This window comes from Peromyscus maniculatus, chromosome 2 (assembly GCF_049852395.1).
Source record: "Peromyscus maniculatus bairdii isolate BWxNUB_F1_BW_parent chromosome 2, HU_Pman_BW_mat_3.1, whole genome shotgun sequence".
NCBI lineage: Eukaryota > Metazoa > Chordata > Mammalia > Rodentia > Cricetidae > Peromyscus > Peromyscus maniculatus.
The window spans coordinates 148,080,099-148,107,872 of NC_134853.1; the positions used below are offsets into that span (position 1 = coordinate 148,080,099).

At 48.0% G+C, this 27,774-nt stretch overlaps 1 protein-coding gene across 1 annotated transcript; it reads right to left on the reverse strand.

Moving 5' to 3' along the window:
• Nucleotides 1–114: 114 nt before the first annotated feature.
• On the reverse strand, nucleotides 115–27,774 carry Lck (LCK proto-oncogene, Src family tyrosine kinase). Its single transcript, XM_076565150.1, has 13 exons — nucleotides 27,635–27,774; nucleotides 12,337–12,446; nucleotides 12,009–12,090; nucleotides 11,746–11,836; nucleotides 11,476–11,574; nucleotides 11,107–11,210; nucleotides 10,736–10,885; nucleotides 10,345–10,497; nucleotides 10,031–10,210; nucleotides 8,043–8,119; nucleotides 7,812–7,965; nucleotides 7,601–7,732; nucleotides 115–761 (listed from the first exon to the last, which is right to left on the reverse strand). The coding sequence occupies exons 2-13, from the start codon at nucleotides 12,439–12,441 to the stop codon at nucleotides 559–561; spliced, it is 1,530 nt and encodes a 509-aa protein (XP_076421265.1). The 5' UTR covers nucleotides 12,442–12,446; nucleotides 27,635–27,774; the 3' UTR covers nucleotides 115–558.

A 27,774-nucleotide genomic window follows, 5' to 3' on the forward strand; every position in this document is an offset into this window, starting at 1 on the left:
ATTCACAGCAGGAGAACCTATGGTGGATGATCCAAACAGTAACCCCGGGTTCCATCATCTGACCCCCACCTCCCACTACTTACCATAAAAAATGAAGTGTGCAGTAGAAAAATGTACAACCTTAATCAACAGACATTTATTGAGCTCCTAGTGTGTGCTAAGCACCAAGGCAGAACACACAGAGATAGTAGATTGGATTGCAGCCCACAAGGAACTTCTAGATGCCCTCAGAAAAGAAGTGGTAGACAGAGTTATCAATCAACTATAGGCCTTCTCCCCTCTGTGGTTTCAGGAAATGGAAGGGTCCAGAAAGAGACACCTTAGATGATATCTAAGACTTAGATTCACATGTTCCATGTGTATAAGACATATGTGTAGAACCCACACAACTATAGATGTGTGTATAAGACAAAACTGCATATGTGTTGCACATGCACAGCCTTTCATGTGCAGAGTCAGAGTCCATGTGTTCACAGGACACATGGATATGGCACAAGAACTCCATCTGCCCCAGCCACGGCAAAGGGGCAGGGATGGTCTTGGGACAGCAAGGCCCTGTCAAGGCTGGGGCTGGTACTGGCCCTCCGTGGCTGTGAAGAAGTCATCCAGAACACTTCGAAGGTAGTCAAATGTGGGCCGGTCCTCTGGACGCTCCTTCCAGCACAGCATCATGAGGTGGTACAGCTCTTCTGGACAGTTGTCAGGTCTTACCATTCGGTAGCCTCGCTCCAGATTCTGAATTACTTCAGGGTTGGTCATCCCTGAAGGTCAATGGAAGGAAGAACATCAAGACTTTAACCTTTGGAAACCTAAAGGCAAGGCTGATGCTGAATGAGATTTCTCTCTTTCTTTCCTATCTTCCTTTTTTTTTTTTTTTTTTTTTTAAGATTTATTTTATTATGTATACAGTGTTCTGCCTGCAGGCCAGAAGAGGGCACCAGATCTCATTACAGATGGTTGTGAGCCACCACGTGGTTGCTGAGAATTGAACTCAGGACCTCTGGAAGAGCAGCCAGTGCTCTTAACCTCTGAGCCATCTCTCCAGCCACCATCTTCCTTTCTACACAGCTGTCTGTCTATCTATCTATCTATCTATCTATCTATCTATCTATCTATCTATCTATCTATCTCTATCCATCCATCCATCATCTATCTTTCTATCTATCTGCCTACATATCTATCTATCTATCTATCTATCTATCTATGATCTATCGATCTATCTATCTATCTATTTTTGTGGTACTTGGAATTGAACATAGGATTTTGTGTATGTTAAATAAGCACTCCATCACTGAGATACATCCAAGCCTATAGTTTGGACATTGAATGTCTCCCTATGTGTTCAAAGTCTGGTCCCCAACTCGTGCCCTAGAGGGATATGGTAGAGCCTTGAAGAAGTGGAGTCTAGGGCCTGGAGAGATGGCTCAGTGGTTAAGAGCACTGACTGTGTTGCCAGAAGGTTTCTCTGGTCCCGTCGACCTGCGTTCAATTTGAGCACCCACATGGCAGCTCACAACTGTCTATAACTCCAGTTCCAGAGGAGCTGGCACCTTCACACAGACATACATGCAGTCAAAACCCCAATGCACATGAAATAAATAAAAAGTCTGCTTTTAAAAAAAGGTTTGTTTGTGTGTGTGTGTGTGTGTGTGTGTGTGTGTGTGTGTGTGTGTGTGTTTAAAGTGGAATCTAAGCCAGGCGTGGTGGTGCAAGTCTTTAATCCCAGCACTCAGGAGGCAGAGGCAGTTGCATTGCATCTCTGTGATTTCAAGGACAGCCTGGTCTACACATGAAAGGCTGTGCATGTGCAACACATATGCAGTTTTGTCTTATACACACATCTATAGTTGTGTGGGTTCTACACATATGTCTTATACACATGGAACGTGTGAATCTAAGTCTTAGATATCATCTAAGGTGTCTCTTTCTGGACCCTTCCATTTCCTGAAACCACAGAGGGGAGAAGGCCTATGATTGATTGATAACTCTGTCTACCACTTCCAGAATAGCTACAGATGTTGCCTAGAGGAAAGAAAAAAAAAAAAAAAAAGAAGTGGGGTCTAGCTGGACATGGTAGCACACGCCTTGGATTCCCAGACTCAGGGGGTAGAGGCAAGTGGATCCCTTTGAATTCAAGGCTATCCTGATCTATCTAGTGAATTGCAGGTTAGCCAGGGCTACATAGTAAGACCCTGCCTAAAAAGAGAAAGACAGAAACAAAAACAATGAGAGATATGGGGATGGAAATTAGGTCACTGTGGATGTTCTCTCTGTCTCTGTCTCTCAAGATTCATTATGTATGCAGTGCTCCACTTGCATGTATCCCTGCACACCAGAAGAGGGCACCAGATCTCATTATAGATGGTTGTGAGCCACCACGTGGTTGCTGAGAATTGAACTCAGGACCTCTGAAAGAGCAGTCAGTGCTCTTAACCTCTGAGCCATCTTTCTAGTCCTGTAGTTGTTCTTTTGAGGGACATGGTAATACCATGATTCTCCTCTTCCTCTCTTTGCTTCCTGCTATGATAGATAGATAGAAAGAAAGATAGTTGTTAGGAAGATAGAAAGAGAGAAATCCATAGCATGTGAGGTGAGCAGTTGACTACACCACGTGCCTTCACTAGATCTGCTCCCCAAAAAAGAAAATCAGTGAAACAGAATCTCTGAAACTGTAAAAACCTAAGTGAGTCGCTTACATCCTCCCTCTCCTCTTCAAGATTGTCTTACTATGTATCACTGGCTGGTCTGAAACTCATATAAACCAGCCTGGCTTCAAAGAAAGATCTGCCTTTGTCAGCCTCTTCAATTCTGGGATTAAAGGATGTACCACCAGGCCCAGCAAACTTCCTTATTTAAAAAAATAATTTTTTTTGTTTGTTTATCAGATAAAGTTTCTCTGTGTAGCCCTGACTATCCTGAAACTCAATCTGCAGACCAGGATAGCCTTGAAATCCATAGGGATCTACCTGCCTTTACATCCTGAGTGTTGTTGGGATAAAGGCATGTGACACCACTGCCCAGCTTAAAAATATTGCATTAATTTAAATATTACTAATTTTGTGTATTTTGTGTGTGGGTGAACACATGGGCCAAAGTCCCTGTGTGAAGGTCAGAGAACAATTTATTTCTTCACTTTTTCAAGACAGGGCTTGTCTGTGTAGCCTTGGTTGTTCTGGAACTTACTATTTAGACAGGGCTGGCTTTGAACTCAGAGATCTGCCTTCTTCTGCCTCCCAAGTGCTGGGATTAAAGGCATACACCACTATGGTCATCTTAAATTTTGAATTTTTATGTGTGTAAGTGTTTTACATGTATGCAGTGCCCAAGGAAGCCAGAAGAGGGTACTGAATTCCTTGGAACTGGAGTTACAGGCAGTTGTGAGCTGCTATGTGGTTGTTGAATGAACCCAGGTCCTCTGGAAGAGCAGCCAGTGCTCTTCACTAGTGAGCCATCTCTCCATTCCCCCCATCCCTGAGAGAACAACTCTTTTTGTTTTGTTTTTCAAGAGAGGGTTGTTATGGAGTATTTATTTATGCTGCATGAAAACATGCCACAAAAAAGTGTGTCAGAAATTCTACGCTTGTAGGCTGAAGATGGATGCCCCAATGTTGCAGAGGAACCTTGGGGTGACTGTCCAGGCAGCCAGATGTCTCTGCCATTTCTATAGTTTGAGAAGCTGCTTGCTCTGCACTTCCTGTTTACTCAGACAATATTATATCCTTCTCAGGTCTCTGATGGGGTTGAAGAATAGGTAGTTATAGTTTTACAGTTCTCCTTGTTACCACATTCAGAAAAGAAACTTACAAAAGAGATGTAAAGTTTATAAAGGGTGAGAAACATAGAGGATTAAGTTGTTTATCTAAGAAAATGTTTTTCTGGGCAGTGGTACACGTCTTTAATCCCAGCACTCGGGAGGCAGAGCCAGGCGGATCTCTGTGAGTTCGAGGCCAGCCTGGTCTACAGAGTGAGATTCAGGACAGGCATCAAAACTACACAGAGAAACCCTGTTTCAAAAAAAAAAAAAAAAAAGAGACAGAGAGAAAATGTTTTAAGGTCTACAAAGATATTTTTAGGTTGATAATACAAGTTATGATAGAAAGTGGTTTAGGTATAAAACTTAGGACTCATCAAGATAGGGTAGATAATAGAGTAATTTCTCTAAATTTGCCAAATACAAATGGACTGAACATTGTGAATATAATCTTTACTTGATAAATGTTCTTATTTGTTTGTTTGTTTCAAGGCAGGGTTTCTCTGTTTAGCTTTGGATCCTGTCCTGGAACTCACTCTGTAGACCAGGCTGGCCTCAAACTCACAGAGATCTGCCTGCTTCTGCCTCCCAAGTGCTGGGATCAAAGGCATGTACCACCACGGCCCAGCCTTGATAATTGATCTTATTGTATATAGTTTTATTATGTTAGAGTTAAAACCTTTCCTTTTTATTTAGACAAAAAGGGGGAAATGTTGCGGGATATTTGTTTACACTGTGTGAAGATGTGTTTTGCCTCACCTGCCTAATGTACCTGATTGGTTTAATAAAGAGCTGAAATGGCCAATAGTTAGGCAGGGAAGAATAGGTGGGATTTCCAGGGAGAGAGAGGAACTCTGGAGGTAGGATTTGCCAGCCAGACACTGAGGAAGTCGGACATATAGAATGGAGGAGAGGCAAGAGTCAGGTGACAGAACATAGATTAACAGAAACAGGTTAATTTAAGTTATAAGACCTAGTTGGGAACAAGCCTAAGCTAAAGGCCAAGTTTTCATAATTAATAAGTCTCTGTGTCATTGTTTGGGAGCTGGTGGTCCAAAGAAAGTCCGACAAGAAAGCCCAACTACACAGGGTTTCTCTGTATGGTCCTGGCTGTCCTGGAACTCTCTCTGTAGACCAGGCTGGCCTTGAACTCAGAGATTCACCTGCCTCTGCCTCCCAAGTGCTGGGATCAAAGGCGTGTGCCGCCAGCACCCAGCTGAGATAACAACTTTGAAGAGTGGGTTCTCTCCTTGCACCTTTGCATGGATTCCAGGGATGGACCTTAGGTCGTCAGGCTTGCTCAGCACATGCTTCTACCCCCCACCCCCCAAGCCACCTCCCTGCACCTCCAACTTTCTTTTTTGTAAGTTGACCATCTCAGGAGATTTTCGTTGTTTTTGTTTTCAGTGGCAGAAAGCTGACCGACACAAGTGATGTTCCGAATATGTAACTACCAACCCAAAGTGGAACCGGTCTTCATGATGTTAGAGCACACTGGCGTGTGCTGCTGAAAGTCGGCCCCACGCTTAGAGCGCTGATACAGTTACACACTCAGTAACACATACGTCAGCTGCAGGACCTTGACTCCGCCACCTAGAGAAAATCCCCGTTCCTCCTCACTGAACTGTGCGGAGGACCGAATAAATCAGTGCATATAAAACAAGCACAGTTGTCTGGAGATGCTTTTTTTGTGATGTGTCCTGGGGGTGTTCTTTAGCGGCAGCAATGGGGCAGTCAGGGCTCAGGACAGGATGAGAACCCACAGCCAGGCAGTGCTGAGGTGTCTCTAGCGCTGAGACTAGGCACAGAGACACGGTATCCAGACAGGAGATGAGTACTGAGCTATGAGATAGGACAAGTCCAGAGATGGAAAATCTTTGCCTCTAACAGGGTCTAACCCGCTTGGAAGTGCCTTTACGTTCCTGGGATCAAATTTCAGCTCACACTGCCTGGGCCTGTGGGAAGTTTCTGCCGACCTGGTCTTTGTGCTCCATAACTCCCTGCTCTTTTCTGTGCCTTTGCCTTTTCCCAGAGGTTACCAAATTCGATTTAGGAAATGTCCACCCCTAGGCCTCGAAGTATACCTCAGTGACAGTGCACCTGCCTTGAATACACAGGACCTGGGTTTGATCCCCAGTCCCTCCAATACCAGGCACATAGGTGCACGCCTGTACACCTAGCACCTCCCAGTGAGGGGGAAGCAGAAAAATCCGGAGCTCAAGGAGCATCTTCAGATTCATAGAGTTAGATGGCCAGCCTGGGCTACATGAGACATTGTTTCAAAAAACAAAATAAAACTCCAATGACTAAAAAAGAAATTTTCCATAAAATCTTATCCATCTTGGTTGAATGTGGGGTAAGGGCCTTTTCCAGGTGGAGGGCATGTCCACATGGTTTCTCTCTTTAGCTGTGAAGTTTCAGCAGGAAAGGACCAGTGCCCAGTGAGCAGCGTCAATGAGTCAGACTGCTTCTCCAAGTCTCTTGTGTCACATGTCAGGAAACTGAGGCTCAGTGGGATGACATCACTTACCCAGAGTGCTGTGGACTATCATTTTAGCCATGTAAAGATGGGTTACATTTGTTTATGCTACGGAATATTACTTTAACTATGTGAAGGCGTGTTTCACTTGTGTGTGCTGCATTTGTTTAATTATGTAAAGATGTGCTGCGTTTGTTTCATCTGGCCTTCCTGAGGTACCTGATTGGTCTAACAAAAAGCTGAATAGCCAATAGCGAGGCAGGAGAGGGATGTGGGGGGGCTGGAGGGCAGAGAGAATAAGTAGGAGGAGAAATTCTGAATGAGGGAGAAACAGAGAATGAGGGAGAAAGGGACATGCCCAAGGCCAGAAGCCAGGCAGCCACCAGACAGACAGACAGACACAGAGGAATCAGGAAAGTAAGACATATAGAAATAAAGAAAGGTAAAAAGCCTGAGGCAAAAGGTAGATAAAGAGAAACAGGTTAGTTTAAGTTAAAAGAGCTGGCCAGAAACAAGCCTAAGCTAGGCTAAGCATTTATAACTAACAAAAAGTCTCCCTGTCAGGATTTGGGAGCTGGTTGGTGGCCCAAAAGAAAGCCTGGTACACCAGAGTGATGATTAGTAGTGGCTGAGTGTGGCCTAAGCACTGTTCTGATCTCATATTTAAGACACAGGTGGCCGGGCAGTGATGGCACACGCCTTTGATCCCAGCACCGGGGACCAAGAGGCAGGTGTATCTCTAAGAGTTCAAGGTCAGTCTGGTCTATAGAGTGAGTTCCAGGACAACCATGACTAAGTAATTCTGTCAAAAAAAAAAAAGAGCCGGGTGGTGGTGGCGGCGGCGGCGCACGCCTGTAATCCCAGCACTTGGGAGGCAGAGGCAGGCGGATCTCTGTGAGTTCGAGGCCAGCCTGGGCTACAGAGTGAGTTCCAGGAAAGGCGCAAAGCTACACAGAGAAACCCCGTCTCGAAAAACCAAAAAAAAAAAAAAAAAAAAAAAAAAAAAAAAAAAAAAAGAAAGAAAGAAAAGAAGGAAGGATCTGGTAAAAGTCAACAGAAATCAACCGAGGCCCAGCTGGTAAGACAAGGCAGACTTTACACTCTAGCGAGATCCACTGCTGTCACACTGGGTGGCCTTTGCCAGAACTGAGCGAGGAGCTCGAGTTTCTGAGAGGTGAGGTCTCAGAGACAGAAATGGAAGCCAGTGCTGGGAGACAAAGCATCTAATAAGAGATTCTGGAGTTACAAGTCCAAGTGGATAGAAAAGAAGCAACCAGGTCTGGAGTCTGAGCCTGGGAAGAAGTGAGTGGGAAGACGTGGATTTGCTACCCTTCCCTGTAGCCCTTAGAGTTCCTTCCCTTCACACTCACCTGGGTAAGGGATTCGGCCATGGGTGACAATCTCTGTCAGCAGGATCCCGAAAGACCACACATCTGACTTGATGGTGAAGGTCCCATAGTTAATGGCTTCTGGTGCTGTCCACTTAATGGGAAATTTGGCCCCTAGAGGGAGGCAAAGTTAGGTCACCTGTGGTGTTTCCTCTGCTGCAGGCTCTGAAGCCCCTCTTTACCCGGCACCTACCCTCCCTGGCTGTGTATTCATTGTCCTCAATGAGGCGGGCGAGGCCAAAGTCCGCAATCTTGCAGCTCAGTGTGTCGGACACCAGGATGTTGGCAGCACGCAGGTCACGATGGATGTAATTCTGCTCTTCAATGAATGCCATGCCCTCCGCAATCTGCAGGCCAGGAAGAGGTCATCAGTCTTTACCAAACCGACCGGTAGCCAAACCCAGCCCTTGGCCATTCTCCTTACCTGGGCTGCCATGTCCAAAAGTTTGTTGATGTTCAACTTGATGCCCGAGGGAGTCTTGAGAAAATCTACAAGGCTCCCTGTGAGCAAAAGCAAGAACTGGTGACCTAAATTGCCCTGGAGGAAGTTCCTGGACTCTTCTACTCCATCCACAGGACCGAGAAAGAGTATGTGCCCGAGGGTGGGGGTGGGATGCTCAGCCTATGGGAAGGCCTTTGCCAGAGAGCTAGGATGGGGTCTGGGTGGAGCATCCAAAGGCTTCCTGCCCTCAGTTAAGGGAGAGCCCCCGTTCCACAGCAGCCAGAGCCCTGCATGCTCCACGCCTGTATCTTCTACTATAGACACGTCGTTCTCGCTCTATCACAGATCATTTTTAGAGCCTTTACACAGGCATCTAGACTCCTTAGTCTCTTTGCTTCATCTTTTGTCTCCTAAACGTTTCTCCTTTTCTTTTTCAGACCAGCTGGACCACTCTTGTAGACTCTTCCTACCAGGCATCATAAATTGTTTCACCATTTACATGCCCGGAGTATTTAGGAACGTCCCCAAGTCACAAACTCTACTTTTCTCAGTGTCCATTATCAAAATGCGGTTTCAGCTGAGTATGATGGCACACATCTTTAATGCAGCATCCAAGACGCAGAGGCAGGAGGACCTCGGCAAGTTTAAAGTCAGCCTGGTCTATGTAATCTAGGCCAGCCAATGCTGCATGGTAAGACCCTGTCTCCAAAACCAAAAAGTAAATTAATAAAAACAAAACCCTGTACAAGAATGACAATCCTGGGGCTGGAGAGTTGGCTCGTGGTCTTAGGAGTGCTTGTTTTTCCAGAAGACCCAGGTTCGGTTCCCAGCACCCATGTCATGTGACCACTTGTAACTCTAGCTCCAGGGTCTGTGATGCTCTCTTCTGGCTTCCCCAGGCACTGGAATGCATGTACACACACACACACACACACACACACACACACACACACACACACACAAATAATGAAGAAACTACTGCCAGTTGGTGGCAGTGCACACCTTTAACCCCAGGCAGAGGCAGGCGGATCTCTGAGTTTGAAGCCAGCCCAGTCTACAGAGAGAGTTCCAGGGTAGAGAAACCCTGTCTCAAAAAAAGAGAGAGAGAAAAGAAACTACCAATGACAAAACCTATTTGCCATTTCCAGAACTCATTAGCCAATGAACAGTTTGTTTCCCTTCCTGAAAGATGGACAGATTTTGCACTCCAAACAATCTGGACCACATAAAAACAACGAAGGACAGGTACTGTTTTCTTCCATCCATTAGTGCGCCACTACCCTTGAATTACACGTATTTATGCATAGGGGCGGCGCATGCCTGTGCAATGCATGGAGATCAGAGGACAACTTGGTGGATTCAGCTCTTTACCTCTATTATGTGGATTCCAGGGATTGAACTCCTGTTTGCACGTCCTGGTGGCAAACACCTTTACCTGCTGACCCATCTTGCTGGCCTTAACACTATTTTACAGATCAAAGAGAACTACTTGAAGCAGAAAGAAGTGATGTGCTCAACCCAAAGTGATACAATTATAAAGCACCAACTCTATCCAGGCAGTCAGACTCTTGGATCCTTAATGAATATACTATATATTGGGGCTGGCTGCTCTTCCAGAGGACCTGGGTTTAATCCCCAGCAACCACACAGTGGCTCACAACCATCTGTATTCCAGTTCCACGTCATCCCACACCCTCTTCTGTCCTCTCCAGGTACCAGGCACCATATACTATTCTTGGATCAAGCATTCTGAGATCCAGGTAGACGCTGGAAGAAGGCAAAAGAAACTGCAGATGAAAGGAGATCAGAATGAATGCTCTTCCAAAGTCTGTCCCATAGGGGCCCTGGAAAGTTTCCTTAGAAACCCTCAGTAGCAGAGCAGAGGAAAAAGCACATTCCTACCCTGAGTGCAAAAGACAGTGAGACCACAACAGCGTCCTCACGCGACTAGACGCAGCAGGGACACCCACCGTTCTCCATGTATTCAGTGATGATGTAGATGGGCTCCTGGGTGACCACTGCATAAAGCCGGACCAGCCGCTGGTGCTGCAGCTGCTTCATGAGGTTAGCTTCAGCCAGGAAGGCATCGGGCGACATGCTCCCCTGCTTCAGGCTCTTCACGGCCACCTTCGTGTGCCCGTTGTAGTATCCTGGAGGTGGGTTGCGGGTGAAGGAGTTGCAGTGATCCTCAACTAAGTCAGCTGCCCTGAAGAGGCGCCAGTGTCTCACACCTTGGAGACATCTCCTCTCTTTCCAATCAGTCCTGAGGGCCAGCCACACTCACCCATCCACACTTCGCCGAACTGGCCAGCTCCCAGCCGCTCAACCAACTTCAGTGTCTCCCTGGGAACCTCCCATTCGTCCTCCCACCATGGCTTCTGGGGCTTCTGGGTCTGGCAAGGTCGGCTCAACTTTGTGCACAGCCCATCAGAAGCGTCTGCAAAGACAAAGGGGAGACCTTGGGTGCTCCCTCCAGCCCCCCCCCCCGCACCTCTCTCCACGTTCCACGCAGGGGAAATGGACGGGCGTGGAGGGGAGTCTGTCACCCAACATGAGCCTGCAGGGTCGAGGGTCAGGTACTCCCGACGGTTGGAGGGTCCCTAGGAAGGACTTGGGGGGGGGGGGAGATAGGCCGCTAGGGTGGGCACACGTGAAAGCGTTCTGCCAGAGCTCACTGGTGTAATGGCGGACCAGTTCGTGCAGTCCGGGAAAAGTGATACGAGGGGAGATGTAGAAGCCACCGTTGTCTAGGTTACGGATCTTGTAATGTTTCACCACTTCTCCCTGGTTCTGGTCGAAGTCTCTGACCGACAGGGAAAAAGATCCTGAAAAAACGATTGGAGAGGGGAGGAAGGAGAAGAGGAGGAGGTGAGAAGTGAAAGAGGAAAAAAGAGGGGGTGGGGAGGTTGCCTTCGGTAAGTCAGGTGGCCACCGCACCGCTTCCCACAGCTCTCCACCCCCCACACCTCCTCACCGGAGGCCGCAGCCCTCCACTCGAAGCCCCGCCCACACGCCGAAGCCCCGCCCACCAGGCTCGGACTCTCACCCGCGGTGCTTTCACTTTCCCGGATCAGGAAGGATCCGTGCGTGTTCCCGGGCGCCAAAAGCTGCCGCTCCGCGTCCTTACGGCTCAGATTCTTGAAGAACCAGCTACATAGGGCAGAAGCAAGACTTTGGGCTGTTGGTTGACTTTTTTTTTTTTTTTTTTTAAATCTGTGTAGCCCTGGCTGGCCTCGAACTCAAAGATCTGCCTGCCCCTGCCTCCGGAGTGGTGGCATTAATGGCATGCGCCAACAAGCCTGGCTTGTTGGCCAATTCTTCCTCCATCATTGTCAACATCCTCCACCCCCATGACCACGCCCTGCTCTGAGATCCCTAGATGTCTTCCCCCATCCCCATGCGGTCCCCTGCTCACGGTTCAGGCTCCAGGCTGTTTGCTTTCGCCACGAAGTTGAAGGGGATGAAGCCTTCTTGGCCGGTGGTCAGAGACTGAGCCTTCCACCACTCACCGCTCCTGTGTGTGCCACAGAGACCATCAGCATGGCCTGCATAGCCACTGGAAACCTTCAGAGTCCTCGGTTAGGCCAGGCCACCACCGCTTCCTGGTACGAGCACTCCGATGCTTTACACACACGCACACGCACACGCACACGCACACGGCAAGGTGGGTTAGAGGAATACTCACTGCTCCAGGATTCGGAGCTGTTCACCCTTCTCAAAGCCCAGGTCTCCATCATGGGAGGGCTCATAGCTGTGCAGGGCGATAACCAGGTTGTCTGGAAAGACAGGAGGAGTCAAGAAGAACCAGCCTGGGGCTGACGGGAACAGTGGAGATCTAGAGGCGCAGGGCAGGATGCAGACAAGGTGGAGGGTAGGTGGAGAGGGTTTGGACACCAACAGCCAGGCATACACAGGCTTTAAGCTTCACACCCTGCTAGATGGAGTCACCTTGTAGAGGGGAGGCTGGTGGGATGGAGCCCTCATAGGTGACCAGTGGGTCCCGAACTTCAGAGCCGTTTCGGATGGGCAGCTGTGGGGTAGGAAATAAGGCTGGGGTCATTTTCTCTGACCCTGGTTCCCTTCCTCTCTGCTCACTCTCCATTTTTCCAGCACCAATTATGTGTGCACTTGACCTTAGGAAAGTCTGTTCTCTCTAGACCTCTTTCTGTACTCCAGGGAAGATGGGTGTGCTGTTAACTTCCAGGGCCTATAGTTGTGATCATTTATCTTTTCTCCAAAGCCTGCCTTCACCATCCCTTCCCCCATCCCACCTTACCGTAGTCTTGCTGTCCAGTGGTACTATGGGATAATGGCAGTTTTCACACACGTCAATGTTCTCCATCCAGTCATCTTCAGGGTTTGAGCTGCAGCCACAGCCCATGTTCCCTGCAGGAATGGAGAGAGGCTTGAAGGAGCTCCCCAAAGTCGGCTCCCCCCGACATCAGACATCCTAGAGCACTGCCCTGGAGTTACAGAACGCCTTAGATCGTCCGCTCTGGGGCTCCCATGGCCATGTACAAAAGAGCTGAAATGTGAAATTCCAGCTCCTGACTCTTCCACTCTGAGCCCTCAAGCAACAAGTTAAGTTCACCGGAGGGAGGCCCAGGCCCAAGGCTAGTTCCCACCCTCCCACCTGGGATGGGTAAACTGCCACAGGCACTTTGTTAGTGTAGTTACCCACTTCCTGCCTCCTCAGCCTGCTGGTCCCCCCCCCTTTGGGGGATTACCTGGAAGATATCACACATTTTGCCAAGCCCTGGGGGAAACCTAAATTTTGATTCCACCCTCCTCTGCCAAGGAGGGTTCATGTCTCTTCTAATTACAACTCCCCTGCCTGGATACTGAAGCTGAGAGACTGCTGTTCCTTAGAGTCAACCTTTGACCTCTGCGGCCCCCAGCACCCCACCCCCACTCACAGCACAGAGGGTTTCTTTTCTAACATGCTTTTGCTTCTCACCAGCAGAAGGAAACCCTTCAGTGGCCCTGATGCCTGTAACAGCTTTTGCTTGCCTGTCTGTCTGAGCTGTGGAAACTTTTTGTCAAATGAAATCAGGCAGGACCTCACAGATACAGCAAGTACAGTAGAACTGTTCTTAATCAAGTCAGAGTGGGCCTCCCTCCAAAGCCTCTGGAATCCACGTGGACCTCCTTCCCTGAAGTTGTTCCTCAGAACTGCTTGGAAAGCACTGGTCCTCAAAGAATGATTTACCATGAGGAGGAAACTAAAATGGTTTTTTTCTTTTTAAAGATAAGGTCTTACTTATGTAGCTGTGGCTGGCCTGGAGGCCTGGAACTCACTATGTAGACCACTGTAGACAAGGCTGGCCTCAAGCTTGCAGAGATCTGCCTGCCTCTGAGTACTGGGGATTAATAAAGGTGTAGAATATCATGCTTTTGACCATTTTGATTGATATTAAGGAAGACCTACTCTTTCAGGGTTTTTTGTTTTTTGTTTTTTTAAGTCTTTCAGCCTTCCCCCGCCCCCCCAAGACAAGGTTTCTCTGTGTAACAGCTCTGGCTGTCCTAGAACTTCCTTTGTAGACCAGGCTGGCCTCAAACTCACCGAGATCCACCTGCCTCTGCCACACCAGTGCTGGATTAAAGGAATGTGCCACCATCACCCGGCTCAGTCTTTTAATCTATTGTGCTGCACACACACACACACACACACACACACACACAAACACACACACACACACACACACAAATACTCACATAACTTGTACTCTGAGCTACATGGCCTTCTCCAAACACCCACCATTATTTTCTTAGACCACACCTTTGTATTTATGACTCTCTCTCTTTCTCTTTCTTCTTCTTTTTCTTTGTGTCATGATTGTGATCTGCGTGTCAAATGCCTCTCTCACTTCCCCCTCCTTTAGAAAGGTTTTATTTTCATTAATATTTGTATGTCCCTCCATGTGTATATGTACACACACATGTGCGGGTGCCCATAGAGGCCTTGGGATCCCCTAGAACTGAAGTGACGCCTGTCGAGCCGCTGGGCTTGAGCTCAGAGCTCCAGTCCAGTGACAGCAGCAAACACTGTCAAACAGCTGAGTCACCATCTCTCCAGCTCCCCACTACCCCCTGGATGGACAGCAGTGCATCGGGAACAGAAGCTGTGTGTCCCCTGCCCTACAGCCTGCCGCACCTAGCATCGGAGACGTGGGGCTAAGCACAGATTCTCTCACCTGCCAAGGTCTTCAAAAACATCAGATCTGACCCCCGGTTTTATTTATGTATGTGTTCATTTTTCAGACAGGGTCTCACAGCACTGCCCAGGCTGGCCTGGAACTCTTGGCTTCAGCTGGCCCTTCTGCTGAGCATCTTGAGTTTGGGGGCACACACTGTCATACATAGCTTTGACATCTGATTTTAGGCGAAAGCAAGCCCTGGAGAGGCCTGCCTAAAGCCACACATCTGCGGCTGAGCAAAACAAGACTTTGCTAATTTATGCTGTGTCCAAGTAGATGTGGAAGCAGAGGAGATTCCTGGTTAGCAGAATGCAGAAGAAAGACTCCAAACTCTGAAAGGCCTATGTTCAAATAGTAGCTGTGCTCTAGACATAGTCATGCTGGTCTATGATCCTGGCATATGGAAGGTAGAGAGGCAGGAGGATCAGAAGTTCAAGGTAGTTCCTCTCTACATAGAGAGTTCGAGACCAGCCTGGGTTCCATGAGATCCTGTCTCAGAAACAAAACAAACCAAGGACAAAAGCCTGAAACAAATACAGTAAGATAACACTGGTGTGCCTGACTGTGTTGAAACTGTTCCTGAAAGGAAGCCTTGCTTTTCCTCATCTGCCACTGAGGCTTGTCATCCCTAACTCATCACCCTACATACTGTTAGCTTAGTTTACTAGAGCTTGGAAAGGCGCCTACCAACACCCTTTCAGCTTTATCCACCCCTGCCTGGGAGACTGGGGAAATGGGACTGGAAAATCACCCTCTGCAGGCTGACTTTCTTCAGCTGAGCTGTTAGCCTCCCCCAGGTACCGGAACTCACAAGGTACATCTTTCTGTGTATTTGACTTTAAACAACGTTGTACCTATGATGAAGGAATCATAAAAGATCCGTGGGACATTAAGCTAAATCCAGAAACTCCAGAAGGCTTGTGGATATAGTTCAGTGGGCAGTGGTTTGCCTATCAAACCCTAAGATTCAGTCGTCAGCACTGAATAAACTCAGGCCTGATGCAGGGTACACGCCTGTAGTTTCAGCACTGGGGTAGAGGCAGAAGGATCAGGAGTTCAAGGTTAGCTTGGGATACAAGAGACCCTACCTCAGAAACTACACAGAGAGACTCGAGAAACAAGTATACAAACACATTCGCCCTCCCTTCAACCCCGTTGCTGGGAGGCCATGTGGCAGCTGAAGTTTGCTCTGCCAGAGTCGACTCATCATGGCTACAAGTGATGTCTTGTCAGCTCAGTTATCTCACGATCAGAAACGAAGTAGGAACTCCCGGAAAGAGAGTGGGGAGTGAGTGAGCACCCTGTTTGTGATTCACACAGGCCTGGGGCAAACAGGTTGGTTAAGCTGTACCCACAGCACTAACATCAGAAGGACTGTGCACTTGGAGCAGCACGGTGCCGCTCCGGCTTGACCTTTTTGGAGGCCTTGGGAAAAGGCAGGAGAGACTGGGTGTCTTTAATGCCAGCTCGAAGCGCTGAGGCAAATGCAGATTTCTACTAGGTCAAAATTAACCTGATCTACATAGTGAGTTCCAATCAAGGGTACACAGTGAGATATACACTCTGTCTCAAAGGAGGGAAAACAAGACAAAAGTTTGGGGTTAAGAAGAGTGATACAGCCGGGCAGTGGTGGCACACGCCTTTAATCCCAGCACTCGGGAGGCAGAGGCAGGCAGATCTCTGTGAGTTCAAGGCCAGCCTGGACTACAGAGTGAGATCTCGGACAGGCACCAAAATAACACAGAGAAACCCTGTCTCGAAAAACTGGGAGAGGAGAGAGAGAGAGAGGAGAGAGGTGGCACAATGCTTAAAAAGCATGCTGGGTTTTTTGTTTTTTGTTTTTGTTTTTTTTTTTTAACGGAAACAGAGTTTAGTCTCCAACTCTGAAAGCGGGCAGCTCACAATTGCCTGTAACTGTAGCTCCAGAAAATCTCTTGCTGCTGCTCCCACAGGCATCCACACTCTCTCTCTGGCTCCCACAGGCATCCGCACGCATGTGCACATCCTACCCCTCCCACACATACACATAGTTCAAAGTAAAATAAATATTTTTTATAGAGGTGGAGAGTTGCCTCAATGGTTAAAGCACTGGCTGCTCCCTGGGGGATTTGGTTCCCAGCACCTACATAATGGTTCACACCCATCGGTAACTCCAGCTCCAGGAGATCCACCCATTCTGAGAGCCATGTATAGTAGCCAAGATGCTTTGGGGAGTAAGAGCTGGGCTCTTGAAGTTTGAGGCCAGCCTGGGCAACTTAGAAGGACTCTATCTTCAAATTAAAATGAAAACCAGCACAGAGCCACGCATGGAGGTATACCCTATAATTCCAGTACTAGGGAGATGGAAGCAGGAGGTTCAGTAGTTCAGGCCATCCCTACTATATGGAGAGTTTGAGACTAGCCTGGGCTACAACAGACTTTGTCTTAGGAACCTAAAAACAAATGAAAAAAGAATCATTAGAGGCCAGGATTGACAGCCAGGTGTGGTGGCACAATCCCAGCCCTCGGGAGGCAGAGACAGGCGGATCTCTGTGAGTTCCAGGCCAGCCTGGGCTACAGCACGGGTTTTAGGACAGCCAGTGTTACATAAAGAGACCCTGTCTCAAAAAGAAAGAAAGAAAGAAAGAAAGAAAGAAAGAAAGAAAGAAAGAAAGAAAGAAAGAAAGAAAGAAAGAAAGAAAGAAAGAAGGCAGGCTATGGAGTACAGTTCAGAGGCAGAACACCGGTTTAGCATACACGAGGCTTTGGGTTTGACTCCCAGTGCCTTCAGGAAAAAGTCTGAGAGAAATTATCAGTTTGACAAACTATATCGTTCCTTCAGTGTTTCCACATTCCCATCTCTGATTAAATTTGAAGCTACAGGTTGGGGTGCCGGAGAGAAGGCTCTCTGCAGTTTAGAGTATTTACTGCATTTGCAGAGGGCCGCAGTTCAGTTCTCAGCACCCCTACGGACGCTCACAACTACCCCAAATTCCTGTCCCAAGGAATCTGATGCCCTCTCCTGGCCTCTGCAGGCTTAGGGTGCACATAAAGTCACCCTGGTGCACAGCCTGGCGCGAGTGCGTGCTCACAAGCGCACACACACAGAGAAAACAAAATAAAAGCTCCTTTTACAATTTTGATTTACACAGCTAGACATGGTGACACATGCCTTTAGTTCTAGCACTTGGGAGGCAGAGCCAGGCAGATCTCTGAGTTAGAGGGCAGCCTGGTCTGCAGAGTAAGTTCCAGAATAGCCAGGGCTATTACAGAGAGAAACCCTGTCTCAAAAAAACAATAATAATAATAATAATAATAATAATAAACAAACAAATAAAATTTGATCTATGAAGCCCTAGATTCAATCTCTAGAACCAAAAGAAGGGGAGAATTAATGAGAAAATTCGATGGATTTGTGGTAAGACAAGAACAGGATGGAAGAGTTTTAGATGCACTAATGTAACTCATCAGCTTTGTTTTAAAGATAGAGAAGGGGCCATCCTGATGGTTCAGGAAAGCTGTTTGCTGTCTAGCCTGACAACCTGAGTTCCATCTCTGGGGCCCATGTGGTAGAAGGAGAGAACCACTCCTCACCAGATTGTCCTCTGTCCTCCGTCTGCGTACTGGGGCCCTTGGGTGGCCAAGCACACACAGATACACCAATAAATGATGATAAAGATGAAACCAGAACGTGCTGGCGCAAGTCTGCTATCTCGGCATCGCGGAGTCTGAGGCAGCAGGGACTACACAGGCTGAAAGGACGGGAGAGAACCCAGGAGTGATGGTGTGCGTACTTGTCACCGCAGGAGGCCAAGGCAGGAGGACTGCAGGCATTTCAAGGCCAGCCTGGGGTGCCGCGTGAGGCTCCGCCTTGCGGGGAGGCGCAGACAGTAGAAGGCTCAGGAGGCAATCTTGCCTGCCACCAAACCTGAGGACATGACTTTGACCCCTGGGACCTACAGAGGGGAGAGACCTAGTGCTTACGATGTGTCCTCTGGCCTCCATCTCCACACTGTGGCGTATGCATACCCACATGTACACAAATATCTCACATTTTCAGGAGTGGAGGGTGGCTGGGGAGGTAACTCAGTCCATGAAGTGTTCGCCACCCGAGCTCCACCCTCAACTCCCATGCGGAATGCAGGCATGGTGGTGTCAGTTCAGTGTGTGGGAGATGAGGCCAAGTGGGCTTCTGAAGCTCACTGGCCAGCCAACCTAACCATGGAACCACAGGTCCCAGTGAAGAGACCCTGCCACAAACACAAGGTGGACCGTTCCCTAAGAACGAAACTTTTGTTAGGTGTGGTGGCACACGTCCCAGCACCCAGGAGGCAAAGGCAGAGGACGCTCTGTGAATTGGAGACCAGCTTGGTCTACAGAGTGAGTTCCAGGACAGCCAGGGCTACAAAGTGAAATCCTGTTTCAATAGAATAAAAGAAAGGAATGACACTTAACCTCTGGCCTCCACAGCCACATGAATGCAGAAGCATCTGCATACACATGTGTGCACAATCTGCAAACACATGGACCCAGGGCTGGAGAGAGGGCTCAGCCTTAGGAGCTCACACCGATTTTGCAGAGGACCCAAGTTCAGTTGCCAAATTCCGCAGTGGGTGGCTCCCAACCCCCTGTAACTCTGCCTCTAAGGTTTTTGGTGTCCTCTTCTGCCACCTTTGATGGACACCTGCACTCATGTGCTCGTGCACACCCACACAGTTTTAAGAAATACATACACACCAGCCAATAAATAAACAGTAAGAATGGAGGATCTGTGAGTTCAGAGAGGCTGAGTGATCTCAACAACGAACTGCAGGGGTGTTTTTGTTGTTGTTGTTGTTTTGTTTTGTTTTTTGCTTTTTGCCAAAAGCAAAACAAATCAGAGCTGGGTGTGGTGGCCCACGTCTTTAATCCCAGCACTCAAGAAACAAAGGCAGACAGATCTCTGTAAGTTTGAGGGGGCCAGCCATATCTATGCAGCAAGTTACAGAACGTCCAGGACCACATAGAGAGACTATATATATATATAAAAGATTACAATCACAACCCTCCATCCTTTATCAAAGTGTTTTCTTCTGCTATTTACCCCGTATGCATTTATTCATACCAAACAGTATAATCATGGGGTCATGAGAAATCACAAAGGAAGCTATACAAGGAGCCAGGGCTGGAAGAGAGATCCCCCGTCCAAAACATGACCATTGCCGGGTGTGGTGACACACATCTTTGTTAATCCCAGCACTTGGGGGTAGAAGCAGGAGGGTCTTTGTGAGTTCTAAAACACAGACACATTCAGGCACTCATACACATAGTATTTTAAGGAGTTTTAAAAAAATAAATAAGGAGACCAACATCAAAACAATATGAACTTCTCATTGTCTGAAGAAAGATGGAGTCCTCAGGGCTCTTAGAATCACGAAGGGCAGATTCAGGCACTCCTTGCTCAGTGGTGAGAGTGGTATGGATTCCACCATCTCTGACCAGGATGTGAGATGCTCTTGGTCAAATTCAAAGCAGTGTGTGGTCCACAAGGCACTGGGTGCCCATTAGAAAAAGGTTAGCCCCAGCCTCGTGTTTCTAACTTAGAGAGCAGAGTCAGGGATGGATCTTAGTTTCCAAGTTGTTTGTTCTCCTTCAATACAATGACCCCCAGCCAGCAGATACAACATAACAAACCAGGCTGTCCAGAGATATGAAGTAAACCCACCCTCTCTCTCTCTGTTTATCTACTGTTTGTTTGGTTTGGTTTTTCGAGGCAGGGTTTCTCAGTGTAACAGCTCTGGCTGTCCTAGAACTCACTTTGTAGACTAGGCTGGCCTTGAACTCACAGAGATCCGCCTGCCTCTGCTTTCTGATTGCTGAGATTAAAGGCCTATGCCACCACCGCCCAGCCACTCTCTAGTTTTTATTGTTGCTGGGCATGGTAGCCCAGGCCTTTCATTCAGAAGCCAGAAGTGGGTTGATCTCTGTTCTTCAAAGCCAGTCTACAAATTGTGTTTCAGGACAACCATAGTGACAACTTGTCTGAAATAACAGTAATAATAATAATAAATAAGTAATTTGGTTGTTTGTTTTTCAAGACAGGATTTCTCTGTGTAATAGTCCTGGCTGTCCTAGAAATTGTTCTGTAGACCAGGTTGGCCTTGAACTCTGAGATCCACATGCTTCTGCCTCCCTGAGTGCTGGAATTAAAGACGTCAGCTCTCTGCTTTCACTGTGTGGGTCCACAGATAGAACTCAGATATCAGGCTTAGCAGGAGCACCTTGGCCTGCTGGACCATCTTGAGGGTCCCTGGACTAGATTTTGCTAATCCCAGAATTTTCTTTAGGAGTCACACAGACCAAAATGTGTTCTGCTTCTTGTAGACTTGGTCATAGATACCAGCTTCATAGCCACCAGCTCAGGAAGCTGAATCTAGTATGCGTCTTTTATCTCCTTATAAAATAAAACAAAGGCAGCATTTTTTCATCCCCAACAACAGACCTATTGATTTATGAGCCACTGTTTTACATAGAATACAGACTAGCCAGGTGGTCGTGGCGCACACCTTTAATCCCAGCACTCAGGAGGCAGAGACAGATGGATCTCTGAATCCAAGGTCAGCCTGGTTTACAGAGAGAGTTCCAAGACAGCAAGGACTACACAGAGAAACCCTGTTTCAAAAAGAAAAAAAGAATATAGGCAGGCCATTCTGTGGCAGGCTGCTGATGTGTGCTGGAGCCCAGTGAGGCAAAATCTGCCAGACATCAGTTAAAACATTTTCTTGCCTTTTTCTTTAGCAGCCAAGATTTGAATATTGTCAAAGTGGCACATATTCTGTAAAGGGTATGTCCCTGACAAACCTTATCATGATACTAAAAAATTAGGCTTGATAAAAACAGGCATAATAAATAATGTCCTGGCTTAGAGATTACTAAGTAAACCAAGCTACCCTCAAATTCACAGAAACCCATCTGTCCCTGCCTCCAGAGTACTAGGGTTAAAGATGTGTACCAACACTTCTGGCTTTCCCAGTACGTTTAGATTTCTTGTTTCTTGGAAACAGGCCTCACTCAGTTGCCCAGGTGAGCCTCTTGCCTTAGACTGCCAAGAAACGGTGATTACTGTCCTGTGTCCAAGGCCTTATACATGCTAAGTACATAGTCTTCCACTGATCTACCCTCTGTCCTGTGTCCAAGGCCTTATACATGCTAAGTACATAGTCTTCCACTGATCTACCCTCAGCTACAAGATGGATTCATTCTCTCAAACTGGAACTGGTTTAAACACAAAACTGAATCTACTTGGTAATCATTGTCATCAGCAAGGGCTACACTGTGGTTATTGTATTCTGCGTTTTAGTAGTGGTCTCCGCCTGTTTAACTCAGGGTCCACTTTGCATTATGGGAGTTTCAAAATGAAGGAACCTTATGGACAGTCTAAGTGTTATTGAGGTTCAGCTCGCCATGTCCCTGTCACAGTGACTCAGTTTTGATTCCAGGATCTCTCAGTCACTCAGTGACAACAGGTCTTCAGGAAGATCGCTAAACCAAAATTTCCCGTGTGTTTGTTGACTGTGAGTATACGTGTGTGGGCAGACATCTTACGGGGTTAGTGCACCATAAGGTCAGAGGACGACAACAGGATCCTCCACCACGTGGGTCCTGGGATCCAGTTCAGGTTGTCAGTTTTCAGCAAGAGCCTTTACCCACTGAGCCATCCCCCATCCCCCACCCCCCACCCCCGACACACACTTGATTGTTTTGAGATGAGATCCTTCTATGTAGGCCAAACTGACCTCAAACTAGCAACAATCCTCCTGTTGCAGACTCCCAAGTCCTAAGATTATAGGTTTGAGCCATCACACCCAGCTGAGATTTCTGAACTCTCAGACCCTCCCCTAATTCCTGAATCGGCAAAATAGGAATCAAACTGAGAGCTGCGTCTTGGACAGTTATGAGCATTAACTATGACACACGGAAGACCCTGACGGCTAAAACGCTTCACGCAATGCTTGGTACACAACGACTCCTTTTGTTGGGATGGGGCGGGGCGGGTGCAGGGGGAGGACTGATTCACTAAGTTGCCCAAGCTGGCCTTGAACTTGCTCTGTAGCTAGGCAGGTCTTAAACTTCTGATTCCCCTGCCTCTGTCTCTCCAACAACTGGGATAACAGGCCTGTGCTACCAGGCCAGTCACGTTAAGTCACTAAATGGATGAGAGCACTTTTCATTGGAGGCCGGCATGTGTGCCTCATTCTTCGGCTTCCAGACTGAAGCCGCCCATCATTCATCCTTCCTCGTGATTTGGGGCGTGTGCACTTTTCCCTCTTTATACGTTTACCTGAAATAGACGCTTTACTACCACGAATGGAAAATCGGTGTCACCGGGTGTAAATAGCCGTTCCACGGCAGTGCACATTAGAGGATATAAATTAGCATTTGTACCCGCTCATCCATCAGCCTCCAAAATTACCCACATAGTCAGCATCTTAAAGGCCACAGTGTGGGAGATACTGCCCTGTGAGGGAGAACTTGGAGCTTAGGTTTCTCTCCATGGGCAACAATCTTCCTTCCTTTCTTCCTCCTTTCTTCTTCCCTCTCTTCCACCTTTCTCTCTCCCTCCATCCCTCCCTCTTCCTTCCTTCCTTTTTCTCTTCCTTTCTGTGATACTAGAGATTGAACCCAGAACCTCCCACTGAGCTATACCCTCAGCCCTAGCTGAGATTTTGCAATTCTATGTGTGTGTGTGTGTGTGTGTGTGTGTGTGTGTGTGTGTGTGTGTGAGAGAGAGAGAGAGAGAGAGAGAGAGAGAGAGAGAGAGAGAGAGAGAGAGAGAGCATGTGAGCGTGTCTACTTGAGTGTGGAGAGTTGATGTTAGGTGTCTTCCTCAATTCCTTTCCTCCAACTTTTTTTTTTTTTTTTTTTTTGGTTTTCGAGACAGGGTTTCTCTGTGTAGCTTTGCATTGCACCTTTCCTGGATCTCACTCTGTAGCCCAGGCTGGCCTGGAACTCACAGAGATCAGCCTGGCTCTGCCTCCCAAGTGCTGGGATTAAAGGTGTGCGCCACCACCGCCCGGCTTTTTTTTTTTTTTTTTTTTTTTTTTCTGTTTTTCCAGACAGGGTTTCTCTGTGTGGCCCTGGCTGTCCTGGAACTTGCTCCAGGTTGGCTTCGAACTCACAAAGATCCAAATGCCTCTGCCCCAAGTACTGGGATTAAAGGCATGCGCCACCACCACTCAGTTCCTCCCACCTTTTTTGAGACAGGATCTCTCCCTGAACATGGAGTTTGTTCATCTGGATAGACTGGCTGGCTAGAGAGCCTCAGGGATCCTGCCATTTCCTCCTTGGCACTGGGATTACAGGCATGTTCTACTACACCTGGCTTATGTATGTTGGTGCTGGCGATCAAACTTGGGTTCCCATGCCTGCTCTTCTGCATGCACCTTATTGACTGAACTATCTCCCCACCCACCCCCCTTCGTAGTACAACTTTCTAAATTGGCCAATCTATAGACAAAAATTAAGTGGGCCTGTCCAATCTTCTGGTCTAGTACTGAGGAACAGAGATGAGCAGACCGAGAATGTTCCCATCACATAGCCTGCCCTCTGTGACAGCGAGGGTGTCCCTGGCTGGTGGTTTCATTCTCACCCAAGGCTCTAAGGCCTGCTGTCTGTGTCTGATCAGTATCATCCCCAGCTCCCAACAACATATTCTCACAGCGACACTTTCCAGGAAGTAACATGAAAAACCGCCATTACTCAGTCACCAAGCTAACATCAGAGCTCCATGTATGGACATGGAGAGACCCCAACAAGATGCATCATGCCAGACACAGACTGTAGGCAGCAAGTTTACCTGCATTTGAATGTGTCTAGGGGTCAGGTGGGGTGGCAATCATTATTTCATATAGTTTGCATGATCTGAATGATTTCATGTAACTCTGACGGTAGCCCTACGGAATAAAGGTCACTATCAGCCCCATTTTACAGATGCAAAATCAAGGCGGAAACTGGGTAAAGCAATTTGCCTAAAGCCTCCTAACAAACCAAGGTGTAGGGAGCTATAAGCTGAACCTTGCCTGCCCCAGGCTTCACGCTCTCCACCTCTCGGTGGTGTCTCAGGGACAATCTGTCAGGATGTACACCAGATGGCTCCCAGGGACGCGGCCCAGAAGTGGGATAGAGGAGCCTGAGATTCTGGTATCTTTAGACGCCTCTGTGCTGTTTTGAATTTAAAAACAAAATAAAGCCAGCCATGTGCTAATTTTATAACAGCAAAATTAAAAACAACAACATCACCACCAACGCAAAAGCGCCATTAAAAACATAAACCTCCTCCCCGCCCCCTTCAGACAACAGCTGGTTCTGATGCCCAAGCTGTTCTCATACTTCTCATCCTGACTCCATCTCAAGTGCTCGGGTAACGGGGGTGCCCCCATACCCTGTGAGTGGCAGTCCTTTGCGAATGTACCAACTGCATAGTTCCCCTGCCCTTTCATCCCAGCCCGGAATAGATGGCAGAGGGGAAAAAAATAGTTTTGTGTCCAAGAACTTTAGGAAATACTGGATCAGACAAAATGAATTAGGCTTCTTCTCTGGGGGAGACCTGCAGAGATTTAGCAAGCCAGCGTCAACCATGTGGGACAGTTTGTCACTGAGGCTAGGTAGGCTGGCTCTAAAACATTTTCTTTCTAGGTGCATCATGGAACTATTTCTTTTTTCTTTTCTTTTCTTTTTTTCTTTTTTCTTTTTTGTTTTTTTGTTGTTATTTTGTTTTTTTTCAGGGCAAACACTGATAATGCAGCATGAAATATTCCAGACCCACACTGAGGTTGGCTGTTAAAGATTACATTTCTAGGGGTTGGAGAGATGGTTCCTGACAGAGGACCTGGGTTCAATTCCCAGAACCCACATAGCAGCTCACAACTGTCTATAACTCCAGTTCCAGGGCATCCGACACATTCACATAGATACACATGCAGGCAAAACACCAATGCACATAAAATAAAAATAAGTAATTTTTTTTAAAAATTACATTTCTAGGCTTCTGGTGCGGCCTCATGCACTCAGCATGCATGAGATCCTGCATGGTTGAAGGCTGGGGGAGAGGAGGAAGGCTCCTACTTTACTAGATGCTATCTTGGGCCTATCTTTCTCCCACCCCAACACCATCCTCTGAATTGAACTTGGCTTTGAAACCATCAGCCTGTGGGTGTGTGTAGGAGTTTGTAGGATCCTACCTCTGACTGAACCTGCACAAATGCATTTTCCTATGATAGATGAGAAGCTTTGAACAGGGAAGGGATGGTGAGGGTGTATGCATTTTATTTTTTTTTTAAAGACAAGGTGTAGATATGTAGGTAACCCATGCTGGGCTTAAACTCCCTGTGCTCCTGCCTCAGCTTTTGGAGTGCTAGAATATGAAACAATGCAAAATAGAGTTTGGCTGAGACAAACTCCTGGGACAGACAGAGCCCTTCCCTCAGATCAGAATCGAGCCTCCTGAGTTTTCACACTGGACGATATACAGGAAACAAGCTCATTTGCAAAGCCATACCACAAGCATGAGAGACTGGGCGGTTCACTGTCTTGCCAAAGCCCCGAGTAGGTGTGATTCCGGGTGTGAGCAAACACTCGGCAGGGAAAGGAAGTTTCCTAGCTTCTCTCAAGCGCCTACTGTGTGTCAGTATCGCCCAGGACACATTGTCATCGTGATCCCTTTGACTTTGCCAGGAACTCTAGAAGTGAGAGCTTTGTTACTGGGTCTTTGTGAATAAACAGAAATTTGGAGTGGACAAAGCACCCTCTCAAGCAAATGGCAGACCCAAAATTGTTCCTTCTCTCTCTCTCTCTCTCTCTCTCTCTCTCTCTCTCTCTCTCTCTCTCCTAAAAGGTGTGGTTTTTAAACACTACACCAGGGTTTGGGGATTTAGCTCAGTGGTAGAGCGCTTGCCTAGCAAGGGCAAGGCCCTGGGTTCCATCCTCAGCTCCGGTAAAAATAAATAAACAAACAAACACTACACCACACTCTGGCTCTTTAGGCTTTGACTTTGCTCTGAGGTCTCTGCACCCCTGGTCCCAGAGAGCAGCACCAAGGCAAGGTAGGGACCTCAGCTTTACGTCCTAAGCAATCTCCAGAGCGAGCCTCCGCCCTTCCCAGGACTGCCCAGTTCAGGAAGCTTCTCCATCCCCTTGAAGGACGTTCTCCCAGCCCCCGTCTGAAGTTTCAGCCCTTTTGCTGCCCTGGTCCTCTGGGCTCTTTTGAGAAGAGCTGCTATCCTGAGTCCCAAAGACTAGGGACTGTGGGATTCCTGTCAGTCAGCACAGGACAGTCAAAGGGATTGCTGCTATTGCCTGTTCCCGAGATCCAGGAAGCGCCTGTGCGTTTCCTGCCCCTGTAGGAGGCTGGCATATGCTGACAAGATGGAAAATGTGTTACAGGGACATCTCCAGAGAGATACGGAAAACCTGGAAAGTCAGCCGAAGTGAAGACTGCCCCCCCAAAGTTAGGCTGCGAGGGGATGGGTGGTATCTGGTGACGAGTTTCTGGGCCTCTACCCTTTAGAGTCTGAAGCAAGAATCCTGAAGGCCGACATGCACACACAAATACAGTTGGGTCTGAGGCAGGAGGGGACAAGGGCGAAGGGGAGGACATCCTGTCCTGACACTTGGCAGGACAGGAACGGTGACTTTCCAGACGGAAGTTCAGAAGTCCTTGCCCTGAGCCCAGCTGTACCCTATCTGGGATAAAAATAGTCCTTCCTCTTCCCTTCTCCCATCATTCTCATTCACTACCAACTTCCCCAGGGAAGACACATCCATCCTGGATGAACCTCCCTCACATATCCATCCGCTTCCCTGGAGACGGACAACTCTGTCTTTCGGGATGCCGGTTCCTAAGACTCAAGTCAGTTCTCAGATGTCCGTCTAGATTCCATGAGGTTTTGCCACTCAGGTCTGCCCCGGGATCAGAGGCTTCCTCGGGCCTGCACTCAAGACGTCCATCTCATCACCCTGTCTACCACAGCAGGAGGAGGAGCCCAGTCCAAGCCATCACGCTCTCACAAGGTCCTGCTCTACCACTGTCCAGCTTGAGGAAGTACAGGTTAGATAGATGCATGACCACCTTTGGACCTCAGAAACCTCATCCTATGAGGACGAGGAACTGCACGGGTGACTGCTGGTGGCCTCTTCGATACTTGACCTCGTGCGCCTCGATCTCCAAGGAGTATGCTCCTAGTGAGACGTGATGGCTAACAGAACAACCGAGGTGAGATCCACCAAGCGAGGCAGCCTCCAGCAAAGGCATTTCGGAAAGGCTGCCGTCCAGCCAGGGGACCTGACCCTCCTCGCAGATGGGATCCTCTGCTGTCTGGCTCCCACCATAGCCCCTTGACGGTTGTTCCCCATGCCCCTTACCTGCCCAGCCTGGGAGCCTTCCGGCCCATTCACATGATGTTTGTGGCCTGGCTCGGCTGCCTGGACCCAGTCTCGGCGCCCTTGCCTTCGTACTCAGCACCTGGCTCCTCGCGCCCACGTTCCACCCTGACTTCCTGCCT

What these genes read in the sequence shown, in the direction of transcription:
- Lck (XM_076565150.1), bottom strand. Translation starts at nt 12,441, where the DNA reads ATGGGCTGTGGCTGCAGCTCAAACCCTGAAGATGACTGGATGGAGAAC. An exon ending in CACTGGACAGCAAGACTACG is followed by an intron (nt 12,091 to 12,336) that starts GTAAGGTGGGAT and finishes CCTACCCCACAG; the next exon opens with CTGCCCATCCGAAACGGCTC. An exon ending in GGAAAGTGAAAGCACCGCGG is followed by an intron (nt 10,886 to 11,106) that starts GTGAGAGTCCGA and finishes TCGTTTTTTCAG; the next exon opens with GATCTTTTTCCCTGTCGGTC.